Source organism: Dermacentor albipictus, chromosome 3, assembly GCF_038994185.2.
Source record: "Dermacentor albipictus isolate Rhodes 1998 colony chromosome 3, USDA_Dalb.pri_finalv2, whole genome shotgun sequence".
In the NCBI taxonomy this organism is placed as follows: domain Eukaryota; kingdom Metazoa; phylum Arthropoda; class Arachnida; order Ixodida; family Ixodidae; genus Dermacentor; species Dermacentor albipictus.
The window spans coordinates 110,716,233-110,739,610 of record NC_091823.1 but is presented as its reverse complement, the minus strand read 5'-3'; the positions used below and the strand labels follow the sequence as shown (position 1 = coordinate 110,739,610).

The window sequence follows — 23,378 nt, the reverse complement described above, 5'->3', positions numbered from 1 at the left end:
CAGGACGCCGCTCGCTCCGTCTCGCTCGGCGGCCGCGCACGCTCGTTCCCTTCGTGTATGCTTGGGGCATGGGTGGCTCGAGCCGCACTTATTGAATGGTATGACGGCTTCTTTCTGCTGCTATGCCTGAACCACAGTTCCTTCTCCTAAAGCACGTGAGTGAATAAAATTTGGGGCTTGGATATCGCAAGCTATGTAGCGTTGAACGGGGCTACTGGTTTTACAATGCATATATGCGCCGTGTCTGTCCATAAATTTTGCGTAAAAAGAATGTCTGCAAATTCAATACGCGAAGTTGTGTACGATGCTTGGCTAAACACCTAACATTCCCTTAGAATTTAGCTATGAGAGACATTGCATTTTACATGAAAGAAAAATCTTGGTAATTGGCGTCAGCATGTTATCCGTGTTAGACATTGCCCAGCGAAGCTGTCATCATGATTCTTATTACTCTGGTGAGTTGTTCTAGCCAAATATGGCCATTTATGAATACGTAAATGAAATAGTTAGACGCCCATTTTTTATGAAAATGTTTGCTGCTACTTTCATCCCCCTCTGAAACAGGCCTCCAAAAAACGAATTGCTCATGGCTGCTAACACGACGGCGTGTCATGTAGAGTATTTACATAGTTAATTCACAAACACCATAGTAGCAATCACCTGAGAGAAAAGTTTCGTTGTTTAGATCGACAGCCACTCAATTGAAAGTGATGAAATGTATCATAGTGGCCCTCAGTAGCCTTTATCGACAATATGGCACACCCATCACGCAACGGTAGCAACCGACTGTCGGTATGGCGAGGCACGCTTTGTTCGTGAAACCCATCAGTTCACTGCAATTTCGAATTGAAACCATAAAGCATTTTCTTACAGCTCCAATTGGAATGGCTAAAATATTCTCGAGCTACTACAGCGCAGCTTAGATTGCCCAGAAAAGCAAAATTCAAGCACTTTCTGTCTCACCATGTCTCGATCCAGTGTTGTTTAATTGTGCAAACGGAGAACTATTAGCTTAGTCGGTACATAAAAGAGAACCTCGCCCAACTGCAGGCAAAATAAAGTTTGCTCCAATCCAATCACAAACATTCATAAAGAAAACACCACAAGACTTACATATATATTCACTTGATTTTTGACCCTCCACAGGGGAATTATATCTTCAATATGTCGCATACTACTAATGATTGACGCTTCGACTTCTTTCTGGCTGCAGCATGCGGTCCAACAGGCATATTTCACTCAAACATTTAGGCCGAGTAGCCTGTGTCAGTTCGCCAAACAAATTCGTCATGTATATTCCTCAAGCAACAAGCACCAGTAGATTTCTCAAGTGAGTTGAACGTGTAGCACAGAAAAGGGAATATATATTGGTACATTCCATATTATAGTCTGTAAATAGACGTAAGCCTTCATTAGCTTTACTTCAAATTGCCGCCGCTTAATATAAACACGTGAAGAACCGCCTAATTTTCAGAAGCAGTCAAAGAAGCAAGTTGTACTTGTAGAACCTAACTGCAGTATTAGTAAAGTCCTCGTGTTACCGCCGAGCATTTCTGTGAAGAAACGCAAAAATTCGATATTACACCATGAACTACTCGTCATGAGCAAACCAGTTTTAGCGGATTGTAACTGTTGTAGAAGTCATATATACACAGCGTCTGTGATATACTTGTTGCACCGCGGCAGGTATGGTATCATAACTGAATTCTTATTTTCTATATTTTTGCGGTTGTCGATTGAAAAACCCGCAATGGGCTGGTCTGCGCTCCTTCGGCTGGCACTGTAGCGTTGCCTTCGAGAGCTGCATTGTTGTCAAAGAAATAAGCTCTTTGAATAAATTTTCGCAACTGAAGACGTCGTAAAAATATATTTGAGACGACCGCCATACGTATACAAGCAAAGAGAACGAGGGCGCGCAAACGAAAACACCGCCGAAAGCGCCCGGACACCGCCCGAACTGTAGCAGACGACAGGCGCGAGTCCTTGCCCTGACGTCACGCGAGCGGTGCTCGCAGCGCCCCTGTAGTTCGTTCTCGGGGCTAATATAGGTAGGTTGATGAAATTAAGAAATTTGCAGGCGCTAGCTGGAATTCGTTGGCGCAGGACAGAAGTAATTGGAGATCGTAGGTAGAGGCCTTCGTCCTGCAGTGGACATGATATAGGATGATGATGATGATGCTGATTATGATTACGATGCACTATGCAACTTCCAGTTGAACTTACGCACACATCTGTTCATAAAAAGCCATGGATAGTACAGTTAATGTGGGATGTTTGACATCATTTCATTGAGAACACACACTATGATTCTAGCCTCATTTCAGTGACCATTCATGATTCTCGTGGAAATTGATTGAAGGAACAGCCTCATAACATTATGCTCAAGTTGAAATTTATTTTTGACAAGTTTCCAGCTTTGCAACTGTCTCCTTTACACCGTTTTGTGATTGTTCTATACTGCAGCATTTATGCACAAACCCACACAGAAACCATCTCGGTGTATTTATGTACTGTGATTTTATATAGAACGCTAGCTGTTTCTTTAGTTCATCATGTCCCTGCTCATATAAGTGGCCACTGTGGTTAATATATATGTTATGTAATTAGAGACATGTTCAGGCGCATGTGGATATATGAATCAAAGGCATTTATTTTGTGTACAAATGCTGTCTACAGGCATAGGTTAATATATAGCAGGGTCTGGGAAGTGCCAGTGGGAATGTCAAGGAACGTGCAGATTAGGTGAATAAAATTATATTGACTGCTTGGGAAGATTTTTTATTTATTTATTTATTTTTATTTCCAGTAGTAACACTGGGGTTATGAGAGCTAGATGTCGTGATAGAAGGCTCGATCCAGATTATTTTCTGCTCTTTTGGAGTGATCATTTAATGTGCACACTATAGCCTAAACATTATCTTTTGACTACATTCTGCCTCTGTTGGAATTGTGGCAACTGCAGGCAGGAATTGAAGCTGCAACCTTATGCTTCGAAGCAGAGTGCCGTATGCCATAGCCTCTGAGCCTGTGGCTATGTGGCTATGTGTGTGTGTGTGTGTGTGTGTGTGTTTGTGTGTGCATGTGCACGTGTGTGTGTGTGTGTCATGCATATATGTGCACAAGATTGCTACTTCATCAGATAAGGATCAGCCGGTGCCATATTTGCATGCCGACACTTTTCTTTCCTTGAGTAAAGTAAGCGTGGGTGTGGACTGCAGAATTCTTGAGGGATATCAGTGCAACATGTCCTCATTGTGAAGGAGTGTGCTGTGTTCATTCTGTGCCACTTTGGGCACGTGGCCAGAGTCAGGTCTCATGTAAAAATGACAATATTTTCCCAAGAAGGAAGTAAGCAGCCACTTCAACATCAGGGTGCAAGCCTGTTCACAACCACTGCATCAGTCGATGTAGATGAGTGAACATTCTAGAAGTGTTTAGACATGGAGAAATCAATTGTACTTATACACATAACTAACTTGTCGCCTTATTTCCTGCTGCATTCTTTCCTAGTAGTATTTATCTTGTAATTACATCACTTCTGGTTTTTGTGATCACTATATTTATGGTCTTGCAATTCTGTTCCAATGGGTGATTCATTTTAGGATCACTGTAGCACTTCCACTGTTTACGCATATGAGGTGTACGTCCTGTTACATATAGCCTTTGTGCACTGAGAAGGCATTACGTGAAGCATGTGCACAACTCTGTGAAATTTTATTTCAGGTTTCATCAACAGGCCCTCATCGAAGTGAAGATATTAGACCATTTGAAGAAAAAGGATAAGGACCAGTATCACAACGTCATACACATGTATGACTATTTCTACTTTAGGAACCACTTATGCATCACATTTGAACTGATGGGGTGAGTGACCTTTCTCATATGGCAGATGCAAATGCACAGCTTTGCACACTTCCCATTTACCTCAAACAACGATGGAACAACATTCTTATGGCACTGTGCCTATATCTGTATCAAATTTTCATAACTACGCTCTGTGATATATCAGCAATATACTAGTTCTTTCTGTTCATCAGCTGGCAATTTTTTAAGTGAAACAGAATCTTACTGCCAGTAATTTTACGCAGCATTAACTTGTGCTGCTGAGAGACAGGGATTGATTAAGCATGAGATGTGTGGAACTTCACAATTGAACCCGCGTATTTTATTTAGTCTGTTTTTCTTGAAAGCAAATTGTTAACTGGCAAATAATTTATCAAGCAGCAATTATCGGTCACCTACAGAACTAATGTTGGGTGCTATGTTCAAATGCTGTAAAGTCCTTTTATAATGCAGGCCGATCTTTAATTTTCTAGACTTACGCAAGCTGAAAATTCCACAAAATTTTTGTGCAGGGGCCGGCATTCTAGGCTAGAAAGACAGCATTTAATGGCCCTAAATATGAGCAATATATATATGCCTTTTATTTCTTTTTGTGAATTATATGCACCACAAAATTATAAGGTTCACAGTATTTTTCAGCAAATTGCTACTGTTATCAAAATAATCACCTATACACGTACTACAGGTCTGTCAAAGGAACACATAATGCGCTCATGGTGGTTGTTTGGCAGGCAAACCATGCATGGTGAATACGAACAACCGGCACTCGGAAGAACATGTGTCGAGAATTGATAGCGTGCTCTCAAGCTTGCAAGAAGCATATACCTTTCCACGGCTAGCTAGGGCTCACTCAGTTCAGGAACTTGACAATGAAGTGCTGCAGTGTGCCATGATTAATGCTCTGAACAATGCTGTGCAACCTCGGTCATGCAGAATGAACCTGTACGAGCTCGTCAAGAACAACAGCTATCAGGGCTTCAGCCTGAATCTCATCAGGAGGTTCGCCTACTCCCTTGTGCAATGCCTGCGGCTCCTCCATCGGGAGAGGATTATACACTGTGATCTCAAACCTGTAAGTGGACTCGGAGCAGCCCTCATAACCGTGATGCCCTTCATAAACTCCAAGTGGCTTTGATCCTTATACTCCACCTCGCTAACTCATGTCCACTAGGTGGACTCTTACAGAGTACTTCCCCAGGACATATCAGCTAACCATAAAAGAGAACCAGAACATAACGGCTCCACCACTGTCCCCCTCCAATTGCTCTCCATGTGATGCTAACAGAATGGAAGCATGGAATGGAATGGAATGGAATGAAAGCACTAGTAGTGCACAATGGGCAGTGCGTGCTCCCTTCCGGGCAACACTCTACTCTTGTTATTGACTAACTGGCTCATCAGCCCTAGCCTTCACTGCACAGAGTGGGGTACGTGGGATAAGCAGCATAGTTTGGTTATTGTATGTGCGGCCCAGAGTGGCACGACAGCCTGTGCTTTCTTAGCAAGCCTTTCACCAATAAAAGTGTAGAATAATTAGCTGCAAATAGTAGAATTGTGCCAGTATTTTGCTCCTGGTCAAAAGAAGAAGTTGCTCAAACCAGTTGGAAATTTCCAATTGGAACGAATTGGATTTTTGAGCACAGTTGGACCCAATTGGTCTCTCAATAGGACTTGTTAGGACCAACATGAAAAACAAAGAAATAAAAAAAAGCTTAGATAAAAGAAGCTTAACTTGAAACTCCATTCGAGAAGCTTACGCATGCATGAACACTCTATGGCAATTCTATTCCTTGACACGCCAACCATTCACCACTTCACTATGAGAGATGCATGTCAGGTACTAGATACGTAAGCAAAATTTGGTTGACCTAGTGGTGCCAGTAGTTCATGAGAAATTAGCAAAATTTCAAGAGAGATTTTTTAACTTGACAGAAAGCCAAATGCTTCTCTCCATAGATCATGCTAGAATACAAAGATCTTATATTTGAAAACTCACGTTATAATTGTGCTAATATTATTATAAACTATTTTGTTGTTTCATGAGATTACTCATCCAGTGACTTAGAGTTGGAACCAATTGGCATACCAAGCTCCAGTGATGTTTAATTGGAACCAAGTGGACTTCTCATGATGTCCAATTGGAACCAGTTGGGTCCTATTGAAAAGTCCAACTTGACTGAATGGTTTTTTTGACTGGGCTGTCAAGCACAGAGAGAGAGAGAGAGAGAGAGCAACTTATTATAAGAGTAAAGGCTGGGAGGTTGGTCTGGACTACGATGTTCCAGCCTGTCACTCAGCAGTGGGGTAGGGAGATGGGGAACAAAAGGAGAGGGAGAAAGTGAATGAAGATGATAATATGAATAAAAATATTTAAAAGTTAACCGGAAACGTTTATTGCAGAGGATTAATTATTAAAAAGTGCAAATTGTATTTTCTGTGATGTGTACTCATATGCATCCTGTAATTTTTTTTTTCTCTTTGGAGACAGATACTATACGAACTTTAATATAAACTGAAAAAGTCAATCCCATACACCACAGCAGGGCTCATTACTTCAGATGGAGCTTAGCAAAGTGAACTTAAAGGAAGTAGACAGAAAAAGAAAGGTAAATAAAAAATTTTGCAGAAACTGACAGTCTGCAAAAATTCAAAGAGGATGGAAGAGTATGCAAGGCAGTGGCAATAACAGCTTGGCCTTATTGGCTTGAGTGCATTGTCTTGCGTGCTACGAGACGTTAAGCATTTTACAGCAAATGAATGCGACAGTACAGGAGACATCCTCATTTCCCATTCTTCTGGCACGCCCACACAGGAAAATATTCTCCTCAAGCAGAGGGGCAGCAGCGCCATCAAGGTGATAGATTTTGGCAGCTCCTGCTTTGTACACCAAAGGGTCTACACGTACATCCAGTCTCGGTTCTACCGTTCCCCAGAGGTGAGCTTTCTTGTTCCTCCTCACATTCACATTACCACCCTTTTATACCACAACATTTGAAAAAAAGGACATTGCTTTGTTGGCACCATACTTTGATGCACTACAGCATTTTCCTTATTCTGTGGATAAGTGAGGACAAAATGCCTGCAATGTGTAAACATCAATGTCTGTATTAGTGAGTGATGATTCTGTCTTTTGTTAGAGGAGAAAATTAGGCAGGTTTAAGCAGTTGCAGAACATTCTGAACTGCATTCCCTTGGTCACATCTTAAGTCAGATCAGCTAGATGAATAATGTTGTGCTGAAAAGATGAATGAGTGCAAATTGGAGACGACAACCGAGGTAGAAACAAGTAGACTGGACAAGCATTCATTAGTATTTTTAGTACAATATGAACCCACTAATTGAACAAAAAGTAGTGCGATAACATACTTAAGTGACAGCTCAGCTCAAGGTCTTATTGGGGAACTGGATAAGGGAAAGAGAGATTGGGCCAGGTATGGCTACCTATAAGCAGACTTCACGCATGAACTCAGTCCAGTGTTAGCCAATTAAGTTCAGGTTGTGACTCAGTCCTTGAAAAATTTGACCATCTAGAGCCAGTTCTTGTCCTAGAATGTCTTCCTGTGCATTATTACACCAGCTAGATGATGTAACATTGAAGTTATGTCTCGTGTACACGCACATTACTGCACTTGTCACAGTGGTTGCTGGCATTCAGGGTCATTGCATGGTCTTTGACACTTCCATAAGACAGTGACCCTGTCCGTCAATTCGTATCTCCTTGTTTTGTGCACAAAGGTGATCCTTGGCCTTCCGTATGGCACTGCCATTGACATCTGGAGCCTGGGTTGTATCCTTGCCGAGCTGTACACGGGCCTTCCCTTGTTCCCGGGTGAACATGAGGCCGACCAGCTGGCTTGCATCATGGAAGTGCTTGGCATGCCACCCCCTTGCGTCCTTGAGCTGGCAACACGCAGGAGGCTCTTCTTCGGTGTGTGGTGCTCCTTTCTCTCTTGTGGCACAAATATGTATTTTTACCTTGCAGTATTCAATTGCAAGCAGTTCACGTGGCGACACTGACTACTGGCAGTTCAGTGGTTATACGGTGTTGCATTTTTTAATGCGAGGTCGTTGGCTCAATCTCGGTTGTGGTGATCTCATACTGATAAGGGCAGAATGCAAAAATGCTCATGTACTGCACTGTACGAGTTATGGAAGGAAGAATGATGGGTGTAACATTAAGGGATAAGAAAAGAGCAGATTGGTTGAGGGAACAAACGCGAGTTAATGACATCTTAGTTGAAATCAAGAAAAAGAAATGGGCATGAACAGGACATGTAATGAGGAGGGAAGATAACCGATGGTCATTAAGGGTTATGGACTGGATTCCAAGGGAAGAGAAGCATAGCAGGCGGTGGCAGAAAGTTAGGTGAGCGGATGAGATTAAGAAGTTTGCAGGGACTACATGGCCACAATTAGTACATGACCGGGGTAGTTGGAGAAGTATGGGAGAGGCCTTTGCCCTGCAGTGGGCGTAACCAGGCTGATGATGATGATCATGACTGTACTTTGGGCACACGTTAAGGAACCCAAAACGAGGGATAATGAATCTTAGGAAACAAAATATAAAATGTTATAGAAAGAAACAAAGCAAGTTAAGATATTTAAAGGGCCAAAGAGTGTATACAAGTCCTGCCTGACATAAGTAAAGCAGCTATATGGCCTTCGTGGCTGAAACTGGGTTCTCGTTTCTGTCCCACGACTCTAGGAAATGGGGCAAGCAACACAGCTATACACCAGTGAACCATTATAGGATTTTTGAAACCACTTCAGGACATGTGTTCACATTTGTCCTATTTTTCTTTGTTAGACTCGAAGAACGTTCCTCGTCTAACTCAGAACAGCAAAGGAAAGAAGCGAAGACCAAACTCGAAAACGCTGGCTGCTGTTTTAGGCTGCAATGACGAGGAGTTCGTCGACTTCCTTTCCCTTTGCCTTGTGTAAGTAGTTGACCGCCTCTTTTTCTTATTCTGTTAGTTTGTCAAAGAAAAAGGAAGAGTGGTCACTTTGATTCACATTTAGCAATTCGTTTCTTCTGGCTGTGATTATGACAAATGTGTATTCATTGCCTAAACTAAAATGTGAAAATCTTCTTTGTACAAAGACTTGCAGAAGTCGTAAATAGATATTAGGCAATATTTCACATAAAGCTAGAATAATAGAGACAATATATATTTGGGTTCCTCAGATAACATGGAGGAAAGTCAATTTAAGGCCCTCTTTCACCTATCCAGCAATTTTTTAATGAATCTGACAATTCATGTAGCATGCTTTGGGTGCTCAGGCATTATTAAAATTTTAATGGTAGCGGTGTATGAAAGATTGTTGGCCGAGCAGACCCACATTATGTGCGTTAGAGGAGCTGGCTATGAAATTATACGGTGATAGTAGAGTGCCTCACATGGATAATACACGAGATGCATAAGATGAACAGCTGTAGCACATAGATAGCCTGGTGGTATGAGCTTTCAGGCAAAAAAAAAAAGGGAAGTTTTGATGAAAAGGAGGAGAGGTCTGGTGAGGGTGGATGGAAGCGAGTCGCTATGACAGCAACACTGATTACTGTTTTCTGGCAGCAATCAACTGGTGCAGTTGGACATATATATTGGGCTGATGGTACCCGGCCCATAGAGTGCCTCCCATCCTAGTTCCTAGAGGTGACAGAACGAGCACAATGATTACTTATGCACCTTGTGCAGCACTGGTTATAGCGCGTGAACTATTTCCACGTTCATGAGATGAACAGCTGACCTTCAGCGTATGATTCTTCTTAGGTGAATTTTCATCTGATAGGCATTTTACAGCACTTTCTTGTGCTTTAGTGCAAAATTCGCCCAAGAAGAAGCATGCTGAAGGTCAGCTGTTCACCTCACGAACCGTTGATGAATGGCCTCCTGTAGAATCAGCGTAATACTGATAAGAGTGAAACCAGGAATGTGGTGAGTGCGAGGAATCATGTGAAAAAGCAACACAAGTGTGAGAAACAGCAATCATGACAATGGCTAGCATGTACTGTTGGGTTTGTTGGCACCACATTCTTGTGCATGTTGCCACCTCTCTTGCTGTTCTCCTATTAATTGTCAAAGGTGTGCCAACGTTGTGTTAATTGAAGTCGAGTTCTGTACAAGACGGTCAGCATACAGTGACCGAGGCAGGCAGCAGGGTATCTAGTAAGCGATACTTAGAAGTGCGTGAAATCATCAATGGCACTTGTTGACGTCACATGTCTGCCACCGTAACGGATAAAAAATTCCCTCCCTTTCTCTCTACCTCCACACAAAATTTAAATAACTGGAATAAGGTGATGTAATAAATCTACAAGCAGTTGCTTGGGTCATTTGTTTGCATTTTGAGTAGCACTCTTCAAGTACCCTGCTTGGATTATTTACTTCCGATCAAAGCTAGATCTGGGATCACAACATCACGTACATTATGCATGGTTCAATCACCTACTATGTACACACACGCAAGTATAATTTTGAGTTGTGTTCTTGGTAGCTGTTTTTAGCAGGTGCTTCTTTTCTCTTCCGCCATTGCGAATTACTTTTTTTGTGTTGTGTATATTTCTTTCTTGTTTAGTGCTTGTTGTTTAGCTACAATTTTCGGATAACTGGCTAATTGGAAGCTAAATGTTCTGTTTTGTAGCAGCTAAAGCTACAAGAATGACAACAGCATCTTCTGCTTCTTTCTGCCCTAGCAAACTTGGGATATTCTCATGTCTCAGAGAGATCTCTCAGAAAAGTGTGAAGGGTATAGTTTCATAGCATATGCGCTTCACCTTTACTGATCGAATGTCTTGCAGAGCAGTGAAGTGGTGCTAAGTAGCACAGATATTTCACCAAGGGAGCTTGCAGTTCGACTGTAAAGTAGTGAACAAAAACTAGGATTACAGGAAGCCATTGTCAGTCTTTCACTCCAACAGGACAACATTACGGTTTTCATATAAAGGTCAAGTTTTATCAGTTCTTTAGATGAACCACGAATCAGAGTCAAACTGCAAGTCTCAAGAGCCACAAGTTGATGTTAATACAGAAGAAGATGGAGTGTGCAAGTATAATAGGGGATGATAATATGAGGGATTCCTTGGTTGACCTTTTGAATGAGATGAAAATGGAAGTGTCTGCTGCAAATATGCAGTCTTAAGCTCCACACTCGTCAAGTGGAGTGAGTATGCAGAGGAGCTTAGAAATGTGTGAGTGGTGTGCCAAAGCACATAGGTGTATCTGTTAACATGTGAATGTAATCTAAATTTCAGAGGGTAGGACAGAGAGTAAGGGGGTTCGACATTGTGCGGAGATATGTGAAGGCAAAACAAGTTTGTTTACATGTGGTTGCAAGTTGTAATAACTAGATGTCTCACTCCGTAAACAAAGGTGGAATCCCGACACCCGAGTTACCCCTGATGAGGCACTCAGACACTCCTGGCTTGCCATGCCAAAGGACTCAAGGCAAATCTACAAGACAGTACAGGCCATTACTGTTAAGGAGACAGAAACAGGCAAGTCTTAGATAGTTTTTCTTTGCTGTGCTTTCTTATCCTCTTGACAGAACGTGTATGTATAATGTGTTATATTCATGGGCTGGATGTAGAGATGGCTTAATAAAGATGTGATTCTGTGAGAGAGGAAACTGTTTTCAATTTGGAAATCATAAAAAAAATGAAGTCGTGAGACTATTCGGCTAAACTCGAGGTGCCGTGACATTTGCCGGAAAGATTTTTTTTAGCTTTTTCACAGTACACAAGAACATGTAAACTATGTCTCTTGGGAGAAGTTTGTAGGTACGTCATGTATAATACCAGGTCATGCTGTGTCATAACATATATATGATATATGGCATGTGTCACATACAGCTCACTTCATTTTTGGCACACCATGTAAAGTTTTTGTTTGAAGAGCATAACAAAGCAGTGCAGATGCAAAACATCACTGGCATAAAAAAAGTTCAGAGTGCCACTAAAGCTTCGAGTGACATGTACCCAAAATTATGGCAACTGAACTGACAACAGTCACAGTGCCAGCAATGACAATAAAGACAATGACACCACTGCAAGTAATTATAGTGGCTATGTGATTACAGTGACAGACAAGGACCACATGATGATGACAATGTGATGGCAATAATGGCAGGATGGCTTATGTGTCACAGTCAGGGTATTAATTATTGGGTAGCAGGAACAAATCGCCTTTTTTTCACAACTCCTTCTTCTGCCAAGGAAACATAATGATGACAGTTGAAACAGATACCATGAAATTGACTCAAGTATTCTTAATAGCTATCTCTGTAAGGAACTTTATTTTGTGTTGCCACCACTAAGGAGCCTACACTTGCTGAAACCAAAGGAAGAATAAGCTGTACTAGTAGCTTTTGTTCATATTTGTGGCAAAGCAGAATGGCAAAAAACGGGAAGAGAAAGCAACATAGGCCAGATGGTGGGATCCAAATCTGCAACCTGCATATGTATTATGCAGTGGTATGCCTGTTTTCACACAGGATGCGTTCTGTGCATAGCTATATATGCATTGTAGTCTATATAACATAGACTGCTGACTTGGCACTTAGTATTTAGTGGCAGCACAGGCTGGCCAGAGAATCCCAGCACAGGCTCATCCCTCCGCTTATCTCTAAATAAACCCTCTCTCCTGAGCCAGATTATGGCAGCGTATGTGTAACATCCTTTCTAGCCACATTTATCAACAGTGGGCAAACAAGGAAAAACTCGGCCAACATTTCCATAAAGAGACTTGTCTTTATCAGGGCAAGTTTTGGCAAATGTTTTTGCAAGTCACCTTGTCAAAATGTTGGCTCCGAGCATCCGCTGTCGATCATATCAAGTTTCCATCTTCCTGTAACTACATTGCCTTGTTTTGTTTGCATACCACATGTGCAATCTAGCTTCAGTCTTAGGAGCTGCCGATTGGCAGCTGATAAACCTTAGGTGTTTAATGCGCTCTGCCAGTTCATTGCTTCACTAACAGTTGACTTCAACAGTGTACAGTCATGCTGAAAATATGAGCTGCAGCATGGTGTCTGTGGTCGAAGGGACCCGATATTGCACAGACGTGAGGACATACAACAAATTGGAGAACTAAACACCGTTCAAATTAGTACTGGCATTTAGTGCGCCAATTTTTCATATGTCACAGCGCTGCCATGCAGTCTTGGAGCCCTGTTAACCACGAGCACCTAGCTGCAGCTCATATTGAATATGACTGCACGTTCCTTAAAAGAACTCCTGATCATCCTTGCCCTTCTTGGCAAGTGCAACAGTGCAATATAGTCATAGTGCAAGTAATAGTGTAGTTGCCTCAAGTTTGTGCCTTATCCTGTTTTAACGTGATAGCGTTAAGCACCCCGTGTCGCAGAAAATCCGGCGTCTGCGTCCCGCATTGGATGTTGTTTCGGCAAAAACCTCTTTAGAACCATGCCTACCCAACCACGCAGGCCCTCCATGTAGCGCAAGGAAGTTACTGAACTAATTGAATGTCTCAAGGTAAAAATACGTCCGAAAAATCGTAAAGTATGACTTACGCTCAACCTATAGACATGATAGCGTCGGATTGTAATTTGAATATGTGAGAAAACGTAATTCTGTTACTCAGAAACTCAAAAACAGGCTCCTTTTTCCAGTGTATTCCCAACATTTTTGCTCAGATGTTCCCTCCTTTCCCTCTCTTTCTCACCAATACAGGCAGCTTATCGAACTCCTACAAGGTCTACAAGTGTGCCAGGCCAACCGAGCAGAAAATTATGGAGCAGAGGAAAGCCACCACATCCAGCAGCGACACGAGCGCCTCATCCGAGGAGTCCCGTGAGTGTTTGCAGACATTATATCCTCTGCCAAGCAGTGCTGTAGTGATGGAATGCGTCACTGGCAACTGGAAAATCTGGAGTGTTTTTAAATCTATGCTCTAAAAACACTTTACAACCTTTAGGGTGTATTTTTGTCCCACAACAATCATAGTAATCTATTCTAATTGCGTGCCGTTCCCTTCTTTAACGCTGCGCACTCGGTAGTTCCAGGTCACGAACAGCATGTGCATTATCAGCGTGATATAGCATTCTTCTTACAAAAGTAGCGATGCTAGAGTTTTCAAGAGATAAAATGCAAGCACACATGACGATTACTGTTTGAGGACACGAAATGCCCGAGAGGGTATAGGCTTCTTTTAGAGTGTAGTGAAAATATGAATACCACACATCTGTATTAGTCTAATACATTTTTTGCATTTGATGTATAAGATGTTTATTAGTCTGACAGGAGTTTAGATTAGTCTAGTACAGTTACTTATTAGTCCAATAGGAATTTGCATTTGCATATATAAGTATAAATATAATTTGTATTAGTACCTATACAGTATGATAGTGCTTGCTGATCAGACTGATGGAAATATGGCGCGTTAGGCCATCGACAGTTAGGAGCTGTTACTAATAAAGCTTTCTGGCATTGTAAGTAGCAGACTAAGGTGATGCATATAGGTGTTGGAATTTGTATTGGAATTGAAACTAAATGCCAGGTGGTCCTGATGGGACTTGAGTCATTTGGTTCCAATTGGTCCCAATTGGAAGTCACTGGTTGAAGGTAGGAGTAAGGAATATATGGGAGGCCTAAAAAGCTAAGTTCTCACTTGCACTCAACCACCTACATAAAGGTGGATATGTTTTGCGGACACCGTCTTCTCAAGGAGGTCCTCATGCACATAGGTATTCATGCAGACATGTGCAACCTTTGGTTATAAGCTGTACAGACATATAGCTACACTTTTTGTCCAATCAAGTTCAAGCAGTACCTTCAAGGTTTCTTTGTCTCATGTATTAATTTAGCAGCTTTGCACTTCATTTCTCCAACCATATATGTCACTTAATTTGTCATGTTACTTATTATTTGCTTTCTTTTGTGATGCGATAGGTTATGCTACTTGATATATGATAGTTTGCTTGTATGTCCTACTATGTTAATTTGTTTTCTTTTATGAAATACCCTATTTTCTTCTTGCTATGAATCCTTTGTAATAGACTTCTTGCAGTAGGTCCCATCAGCCTTATCTGCTATGGGTAGGTCATTTCACAAACATTTTGTATGTAATGATACAAAAAAATTAAATTATGGGGTTTTACGTACCAAAACTACTTTCTGGTTATGAGGCATGCCGTAGTGGTAGACTCTGGAAATTTAGACCACCTGGGGTTCTTTAACGTGCACCTAAATCTAAGCACACGGGTGTTTTCGCATTTCGCCCCCATCGGAATGCGGCTGCCGTGGCCAGGATTCGATCCCGCGACCTCATGCTCAGCAGCCCAACACCATAGCCGCTGAGCAACCACAGCGGATCCAATGATAAGAAAAATAAGTTATTATTATTATTATTATTATTATTATTATTATTATTATTATTATTATTATTATTATTATTATTATTATTATTATTATTATTATTATTATTATTATTATTATTATTATTATTATTATTATTATTATTATTAACAGGTATATGCATGCAGCATTCATCACAACCTGTTCATGTCCAAATATTTTGCTTTCCTTGTGGTGTGTAAGCTGTCAGTCACTTCCGCCAAGCTAGTAATAAAGCACTTTAGCGTGATGCAAACCTTACAAACATTGTGTTCCAATTGATGCCTGAATCTTTTCCTGTTCGCTTCTGGTGGGCCCGTAATAGAAAAACATATTTGTTCAAAGTACCTTACAGGCCTCTGTTTGGGGCATCGGATAAAAGGGGCTATAGCGCAGTGATATGGTAGCACAAGACCAGCAAACTAATTTTGAGGAATTGTGAAAGTATATCAATGATACAGACATCAATAAATATACAGACAATATTCTAGGCATAAACCCTAGTTTTACTAGGCTACCATTAAAATTAACACCCTTCTCATCTGCTTCCTGCACATTGCAGGTCAGGTAGCATGAGCACAGCTGGCTATAGTGTCAGGTGTGGTAGCAATAACATCCAAGTGGCGATGCTTTGCAAAAACATGATAATGAGGGTGGATGTACCAACAAATCATAAAAACAGGGATGATGAAGAGAGGGAAACACACAAACACTGCACTGACTTCTAACAAATGTTTTATTCCATCCAGAATGAGTACAATTACCTACACCATATATGCCGTATATGATATCATTTGGAAAGTGGAAAACGAAACAAAGCAAAACTGGGGTAATAGAAGAGACAAAGATTGTAAGCTACAGGTGGGTTCCAAATCTTGCCATAAACAGCTATACAGCTATGTTCAGCAAAGACATTGCTGTCTTCGCTGAATAGCGACCACTGTTCTAATCTTGCCATGGCAAAAAAGGTAGCTTTAAGGAGACAGCATTAAAGTCTGCAATGATGTGCTATTGCTGTCTGGCGAGCAGACAACACTGATGAGTGATGCAATAGGCAGTGGCGTAGCTAGGTCGTCTGGCACCCGGGGCCCTTAGCTCTTCTGTACCCCCCCCCCCTCCCCCCCGGGTGTAGTCGAGGAAGGCGAGGATATCGACAATTTTTGGGTGTCTTCAGACGTATATGACCCCCCCCCCCCCGGCTGGCCCCGTGCACCCGGGGCCCACGGCCCCCCGGCCCCCCCTGTTGCTACGCCACTGGCAATAGGGTGCTACCATGGTAGAGTCAAGTCAAGCAAGCCCAATTAACTTACATGTATACAAGAATGAGACTGTTTTGAAAGCCTGCTGACACGGCTTAGGTGTCAAAAATTATGTGTGAGTGCTACTTAGGCAGCTAGAAGTCACCAGTTTAAAGAAAACACAGCGTGTGGAAAGCAGTGGGTATGTCGTCAAATTGCCTGATTCCAGTCGTCTGCTATGATACAGGTTAGACAGCGCCATAGCCTAAAATACAATGTGAGAGAAACAAACAGTGTTTTATTTCTATGAATATCTAAAGAAAATTACTGACTATAATCTTTGGTTTAACCTGGCACGAAAAATTTCCACATGAGGTAGTGGATTATGTTGAAACGGTAAGTTCAAATGCATACAAACTGCCACAGTGCTTTAAGACTGGGTTGTATGACAGAAAAGAAATTGTAAGAAGGGAGCCTTGTATCCACTTTCTCTTGTGCTGTTAGTATGTCTGGAATGTATTGCCAGCAAGACCAATTTCTGTCATGCAAATCCTTCTGTGAATGTTTATTTTTGTGTGCAGCACTTCTCCCAAGCAGCTCTGGGAGCCACTGCGGTAGCCTCAGCAATGGTCACAAGTTCCACGGTGATCCTCTCCAGGACTCCGGCACTTTCCTGCCACCCATCCTGTGACGCCAGCTTGTCCAGGGCAGATAGGCAAGCTGCTCGCAACCAGTCGGCTGCACCTAGGCCGAAGAGATCGTTCCGCCACCTCCTTTTGCTGCTGCATCCTGAACGGCGAAGATGCCCAAAATGTGTTCGCACCGAAAAGGGCGCATCCCATTTGCTGTTGGTCTACTGCATTGCTTGCAGCCTACTTACTCTTTCTTGTTTTGTTCGTATGTGACTTGAACGTGGGCTCTCAGTAAACTCTGGCCTAACATGTATATCTATAAACCGTACATATGCACCGAGAAACCGTGCACTTGTCTCTTGTGGCTAGCTGCGTTAATTTATGGCATGACCACACCAGCAAAAAAGCAAAAAAAAAAGCAGATGCAAGCAGTACAATACTTCTACAATCAAAAAGCCTTACTGGTCAACATGCTTCCTGTACTTTTTCTTTTTCCCATGGTAACCATTAATTGAGATAACGGCAACTATTCTGCTGGGCATTTGTATTCATCATCATCTCGCATAGCAAAAAAAACTCATTTTACATTGAGCTGCCGTCATTTGGTATCGAGCACAGCTCACTAAAAAAGATATGGAGTTGACCTCTCATCCACCTAGCTTGCTAGGCTCAGTGCTATGCCCACGATGTTCCATGGCTATAATGCCCATGTTAGACCCACAGCTGAAAAATAATTACCATTCTCCACACAGTTTAGTGAAGCACACATTTTTCCCACTTTCTTTCCTTTTCGTTTTCTTTTTCTCTTTTGCTGGTGTGAACATGCTTTAGAGGCGTTATGTCACGCTGCCAAGCCTCCAAAAGGATTTTTCAGTGCTTAAGGCCTCATATTTAGGCCTAAATGCGCATTGTAACGATGGCAGGGTTACGCAGCGTACAATACGAGGTCTTGAATGCAAGGTGGTGAGCATCGTACGGCAGCTCAACAGTGTATTTCATGAAAGAAACTCTGTCAGGCATTTTATCCTTACAGCAATCCTTTGGCACTTAACGTGTGCATGTTTGCCAGCTTTTATTTTCGGCATGACATTTTGAGTCCTTAATTGAGTGCATTTCCTCGTCAAGATGTTGTACGCACTACACAGCCCACAACCTTCAGCGACATTATAAATGTTGTGAAATCTCTGTGGTGGTCTTACGAGCTGGTGGTATTATATGTGAAAAAAAAAAAAAAAATCCTTGAGGTCACTATGTTACCCCCTACCTGAGGTGGTTATTGCCTGAGCAAGACTTCCCAATTTTAGCTTCAGGGTTGCGTAATGGTATCAGTAGAAAAAGATGTGGCTGGTGAAAGCCACATTAGACATTTCATATAGTACACTATTTTGTTCTAAAATATATGCCATTCTCCCTACTTAGCATAAAAAACCAGTTGCCCTATCATTCATGCTGTTTGTAGAGTCCTGGCTTCGTAATTCCATCGCATTGCCAGCCATGTTCAATATGTCCTGTCACGAGTCATCCATCTGTCTGATTTAGCAATTTGAATCAGTTACAGGTTGCAGCTCTGTATGTGACACTCATGATATCATCATCTTGAAGTGCTTATTTTGCACCAAGTTGTTGTGATCCCAATCGCAAAGCCTGCATTGTAAGGTCACCTTTGTATTTGACAGTGCATAAACACTCTCGTATTTGTTTTTTTCAGAGATTAATATACAGCTGGTGATTTAAGACGCATGTTTAAGGCTCATACGACATCATTTGTGGAGAGAAACATTCTGTGAAGAGGCACAGAATGAGTCCGTCATTCATGAGAGAAAGAGAGAGAGAGTGTGTGTGGATGGGGAGAAGGAATGACACTAGCATTGCATCCAGTTTGCTGCTCCTGCAGTTGAGGAAATTATGACACATCTCAGCTGCTGCTATGCTTGTGAGCAGCCCTGCTACACATCAAGTTTTCAAAAGTTGATGCAACCATGTATTCAGGACGTTGCATATGCGCTGAACTGGCCATGAGGCTAGCTGCATACACGTTGGATTGTACAATCATGAGCTCATTATAGTGCTGATCATGCTGAGTCACTTTATGTGTGCAAAGTCTGCGCATCGCACTGTAAACTGCGACCTGTAAATAAGTACATACTGCGCAGTTAAATTGAAAAGCAAAGAGCATGCAAAAAGTGTTTCGCTTTTCTTGTTCAAGGCCTGTGTTGCAGGAGTATGTAGTCCTGTATATACAGACTATGGCTAAAGTGTGTGGAAGTGTGAAAAGCAAGGGGAATTGCATTTTGGCACTTCCCGGTGCACCTTAGAGCTTCACAGCAGCATGTGGCGTCGCAGTGCTGTTGAATTCTCGTATGAAATGCGTACAGCTTTGTATTATAACCACCATGTTGACCGCAGCATCATGTCATGCGTTCTGTGTCAGTGTAAGGGCAATGTTCGTTCGCTGTTGTCGCTTTCCTTATCCAGTACAGCAAGACTAGCTGCCATAAACTTTCCCTAAAAAAAAAAAAATATTCCCTATAGGCCTTTGTCTTGCACCAGTCCTCCCTCCTGTGTCATCAGGTTTCAGACGCCTATAAAGTAGATCGTCAATGTGGTGTCAACATGGGAACATTGCTTTGTGTAACCAGAACTTTGGATAAGCAGAACTTTGGATGTGATATCATGTGCTGCAGTTTACTACAAAACATTCTCCATGCATTTACGCTGTTCCCGCGAGCAACAGCACCGATAATAGTATTCGCTTATGAAAAGCTAGTTCTAAGTCCTTGCTTATGTTTTTTTGACCAATCTTTTTTTTTTATCATCGCTCGCTTCTCAAATGCGTTGTGAAAGAGGGTCATAACCTTCGCGAGAGGTCCTGATAGGATGTGTGCATCTATACCGTCAACAAACGCAACCTGAAGTCACGTGTACAGATGCTGGCTGGCATTTCATGCAACAAGGAGAGGAAATGTGCTATAAATCTCAATTGTATTCCTTTTCTCGCTCTGAGTTACATGCGAGTTACATGCAGTAAGACAAGGCTATATACCGTTCACTGTGCGTGCCAGTTTCTTGACGGAAACGACCTCTGCATACTAGAACTCGAGGAAGACTAGACTGGTAGGTAAAAGACTTAACTGATGCTGCCACAGATGTGCCTCCATGGAAGGAGCGAGGCCATTTTAATACGTGCCGGTGCTTCACCTTACCTTCCCTCAAGTTAAAAGGGGTCACTAAACTTATCGAAAGCAGGCAAGGGTGATTTTTGGAAACATGTTTAGGGCTTTGGGGGATCTCATAGTCATGTGTCAAGGCGAGGCCAAGAAAAACCAAAAACGTGCCGGCATAATACTATAAAATGTGAATCACTGTCAGTGTGGGAGCTTGGGTTTTCAGGAAATGCAACTATAAACATGGAAGAGTCATTAGTGCATTTAGTACACACAGGTAGTGGACAGGAAACGTAGCCCTTTTGCAGAAAATAAGCGGACCAGACAATGTATGCGTCGCATGTTAACATTAGAATAGATAGTAGTAATTGTACCTTCGCCGTCATGCCTTTTGCTGGTGGCCTGAAACCACTATTAATAGCGTACAAACTGTGCAGAAGTTACAGGAAATTGCCCCTGGCAACTGCAAAGGCTTTTAATACAGTACACAAATCATGGCTGTCAGCTGTTCCATTTTTGTGGGCTGTCAGCTGTTCCATTTTTGTGTTCTTTATTAGGTGTGTGTGAATCGAATAGTCGGTATTCATAAATGCAAATATTTTTTGAATACCTTTAGGATATCTCAGAACGTCAACTGTGCCTAAATAAACATAAAATTGGAGGAAATGTTCAGAAAATGTTCACCCCCATGGGCATATTAGTATATACATGAAACGTGAGAAATTGCGTAGTCGAGTAGGTGACGTCACTTAGGTAGCCATACTTTACAGGCTGGACAGCGATAATTCACACTCTCTGAAGAGTTGTGTGCATGTGAAAAAACTACTACTGTGCTCCTAAAGCTACATTCATGCTTTTATTAAACAAGGCTTCATAACATACTATGTTAGTACAGAAACTTGCTAACTCAATGAATACTGGGATGTAGACATCATTTCATACTAATTCAGATCACAGCAGTTTGCCATTAGAAAACTATTTGAAAAATATTTGATTTGCTTCTGGCACTATTCTATTCATATTCGGTCTCAAAAATCACCACATATTTGCACACCTCTATTCTTTATTATTATGAAAAAGAGCAACGATTTTTATTACTGTTTTGGAGAACTAGAGATGGGGTCAACTCCAAAAGCATTCGCGCAACAAAGAAAAGTTAGTGTTTAATCGTAAGCATTGAGTAAAGCTTCTAAATCAATGCTGTCACACCCAAAGAAACGTGCTCAGCAAGTAAAATAGGCCTACATAATATGTTTTTGCAGTTATATACAAGTAAAAGCAGGACATCTTATGCAAAAATAAAATGCTTTCTCTTCAGTTTACGACTATCAGTGCTTGTTTGTTCACTTTTAAATATTGCGCATACCTACTTTTTTACTGTGACAGGTGCATTGCACATACCGTTGAACAGTTCCATTTGAAACCTAACTTGCTATTTTCTGATACGCTGGAGTAAAAAGAATTGGGAAGCTTTGTTGTCCAAATACACCAGCTTTCTTAGAAGCAGACTTGAATTCTTCAGGCTTGCGTATACTGAGCGACATACACCAACTCTCACATAGCTCATATTTTATGAACATGCTGCAACGGTTTAAGTATGTGAACTGATGTATTTAACTAACCTCTTTTTCCTGGATGGACAAGATGTAAGCAAGATGAAGCAAGGCTCATCTACGACTTGCGATGTTTGGCGTTCTTGCATGTGTTGTATCACTGTGCAGAAAATGAGAAAAAAGTAGAAAAAAAAGGGGGCACGTCTGTTTTGAGGTAGACCAATTCTAGTTGAACGTTCTGATAAAGTGGAAAGAGTGAGAATCTTGCTATACGCGTATTTTGTTATTCGAAAACAGCAATAAACCTGTCATTTTCGTGCATGGCGAAAGGAGAAATAGCGAGATAAACTGTTGTTGTCCTAAAACGTTCGAACGCACCAAGTTTCAAGTTTTCATCTGTTTTACAGGGCTGCAGGCATGAAAGAGCCACAAATCTGAATGTCTAAGCTCTCAACAAGGCTTTTTTCAGATAGTTTGCAATGCGATTCTCGTGACGGAGAAAAATAGCACGAAGTTTCCGTTGACGGAGCCTCACGAAAAAACATGAGAAAAGTTAACTTACTAGCCTGAAGTGTTGCATATTGGCTAGATTGGTCTTACCTTCCTCTTTGAAATTTTCTGGACGAGTTTCTGCACTCTGATGTCGGTCTCATCCTTTCCAACATGCTTGGGAGTCTCGTATGCCCCACCACCCAAAATGTGCCGTGGTTGCTCATTTTTGTTGTTGCTACTGCTGTTGTTGTTGCATAAAACTGTGCATGCGCTGTTGTTTCTTTGTGCAGTGAGTAATTGTAACAGCTTTCATGACAAATCCTCGCTTGCGCTGTCTTAGTTACCTTTTCTCTTTAATCAGTCCCTTCAGGGGCGGTACATTAGCTTGCTTGGGATGTCGGAGAGCCAGTGCTTGGCTACTGAGCTGGGGGAGTTCTAGAATCAGTCGCACCAGAGGACAGCGAGAATACCAGAGGCACAACAATGTGTGGACAAGGGTTTCCTTGGTGCCGGAGAATGTGCGGCTTGTTGGTCTGGTCCCTCTTTTTGCTCCCCAGTGTCTAGCGAATCTAGTCGTGCTTTGCACATGCAATCGTGCTCCTGAGGTCATTATGCTCTACGAGTGTCTTGTTTTTCCCCTTCTGTATAGATTTTGTTTATTTGCGTAACCTCGTGCAAATATGAGTGCTGCTCGTTTCTGCTGCATCTTCTCTCTTTCATGTACTTTGGTCCAACTTTCATGTGCACTGTCTTCTGGAGTTGCCTGGCCGTGCATATTGGCCAGTTAGTTTGTTTTACACCTTGCTCGGAAGCTGGAGCCTCCCAGATACGAGAAATTTTCGATGCGAAAGCGGTGCTGCCCTAGATAAACAATCTGTTCGTATACGCAGAAGCAGTGCATGGATACGTGTGCATCTTCCATGCCTGCTTGCAGCTGCCCAGTAAAAAGAAACAGTATAAAGGACATCCAAGTCGGCATGCAGCCAACCCAAAAATCCTGTCATGTAAGAAGGAAAGCCTGTGTTATTTATATAGGGCCAATGCATGGCTATAGCTGTCGCATAGCTTATTGCCCATTTGACAAGCTTGAAGCACATGCTTATGTT

The 23,378-nt window shown here is 41.9% G+C and overlaps 1 protein-coding gene across 2 annotated transcripts in view; it reads left to right on the top strand.

Moving 5' to 3' along the window:
- LOC135908466 (dual specificity tyrosine-phosphorylation-regulated kinase 4-like) overlaps positions 1-17,407 on the top strand; it is a 224,476-nt gene extending 207,069 nt beyond the window's left edge. For both annotated transcript variants that reach the window (XM_065440238.2, XM_070535928.1), the window contains exons 6-13: positions 3,724-3,864; positions 4,777-4,915; positions 6,656-6,778; positions 7,579-7,771; positions 8,651-8,780; positions 11,214-11,342; positions 13,536-13,651; positions 17,013-17,407. In XM_065440238.2, the coding sequence (XP_065296310.2) occupies positions 3,724-3,864; positions 4,777-4,915; positions 6,656-6,778; positions 7,579-7,771; positions 8,651-8,780; positions 11,214-11,342; positions 13,536-13,651; positions 17,013-17,122 (1,081 nt within the window). In that variant the 3' untranslated portion in view covers positions 17,123-17,407. The remainder of the gene's footprint in view (positions 1-3,723; positions 3,865-4,776; positions 4,916-6,655; positions 6,779-7,578; positions 7,772-8,650; positions 8,781-11,213; positions 11,343-13,535; positions 13,652-17,012) is intronic.
- Positions 17,408-23,378: the final 5,971 nt, after the last annotated feature.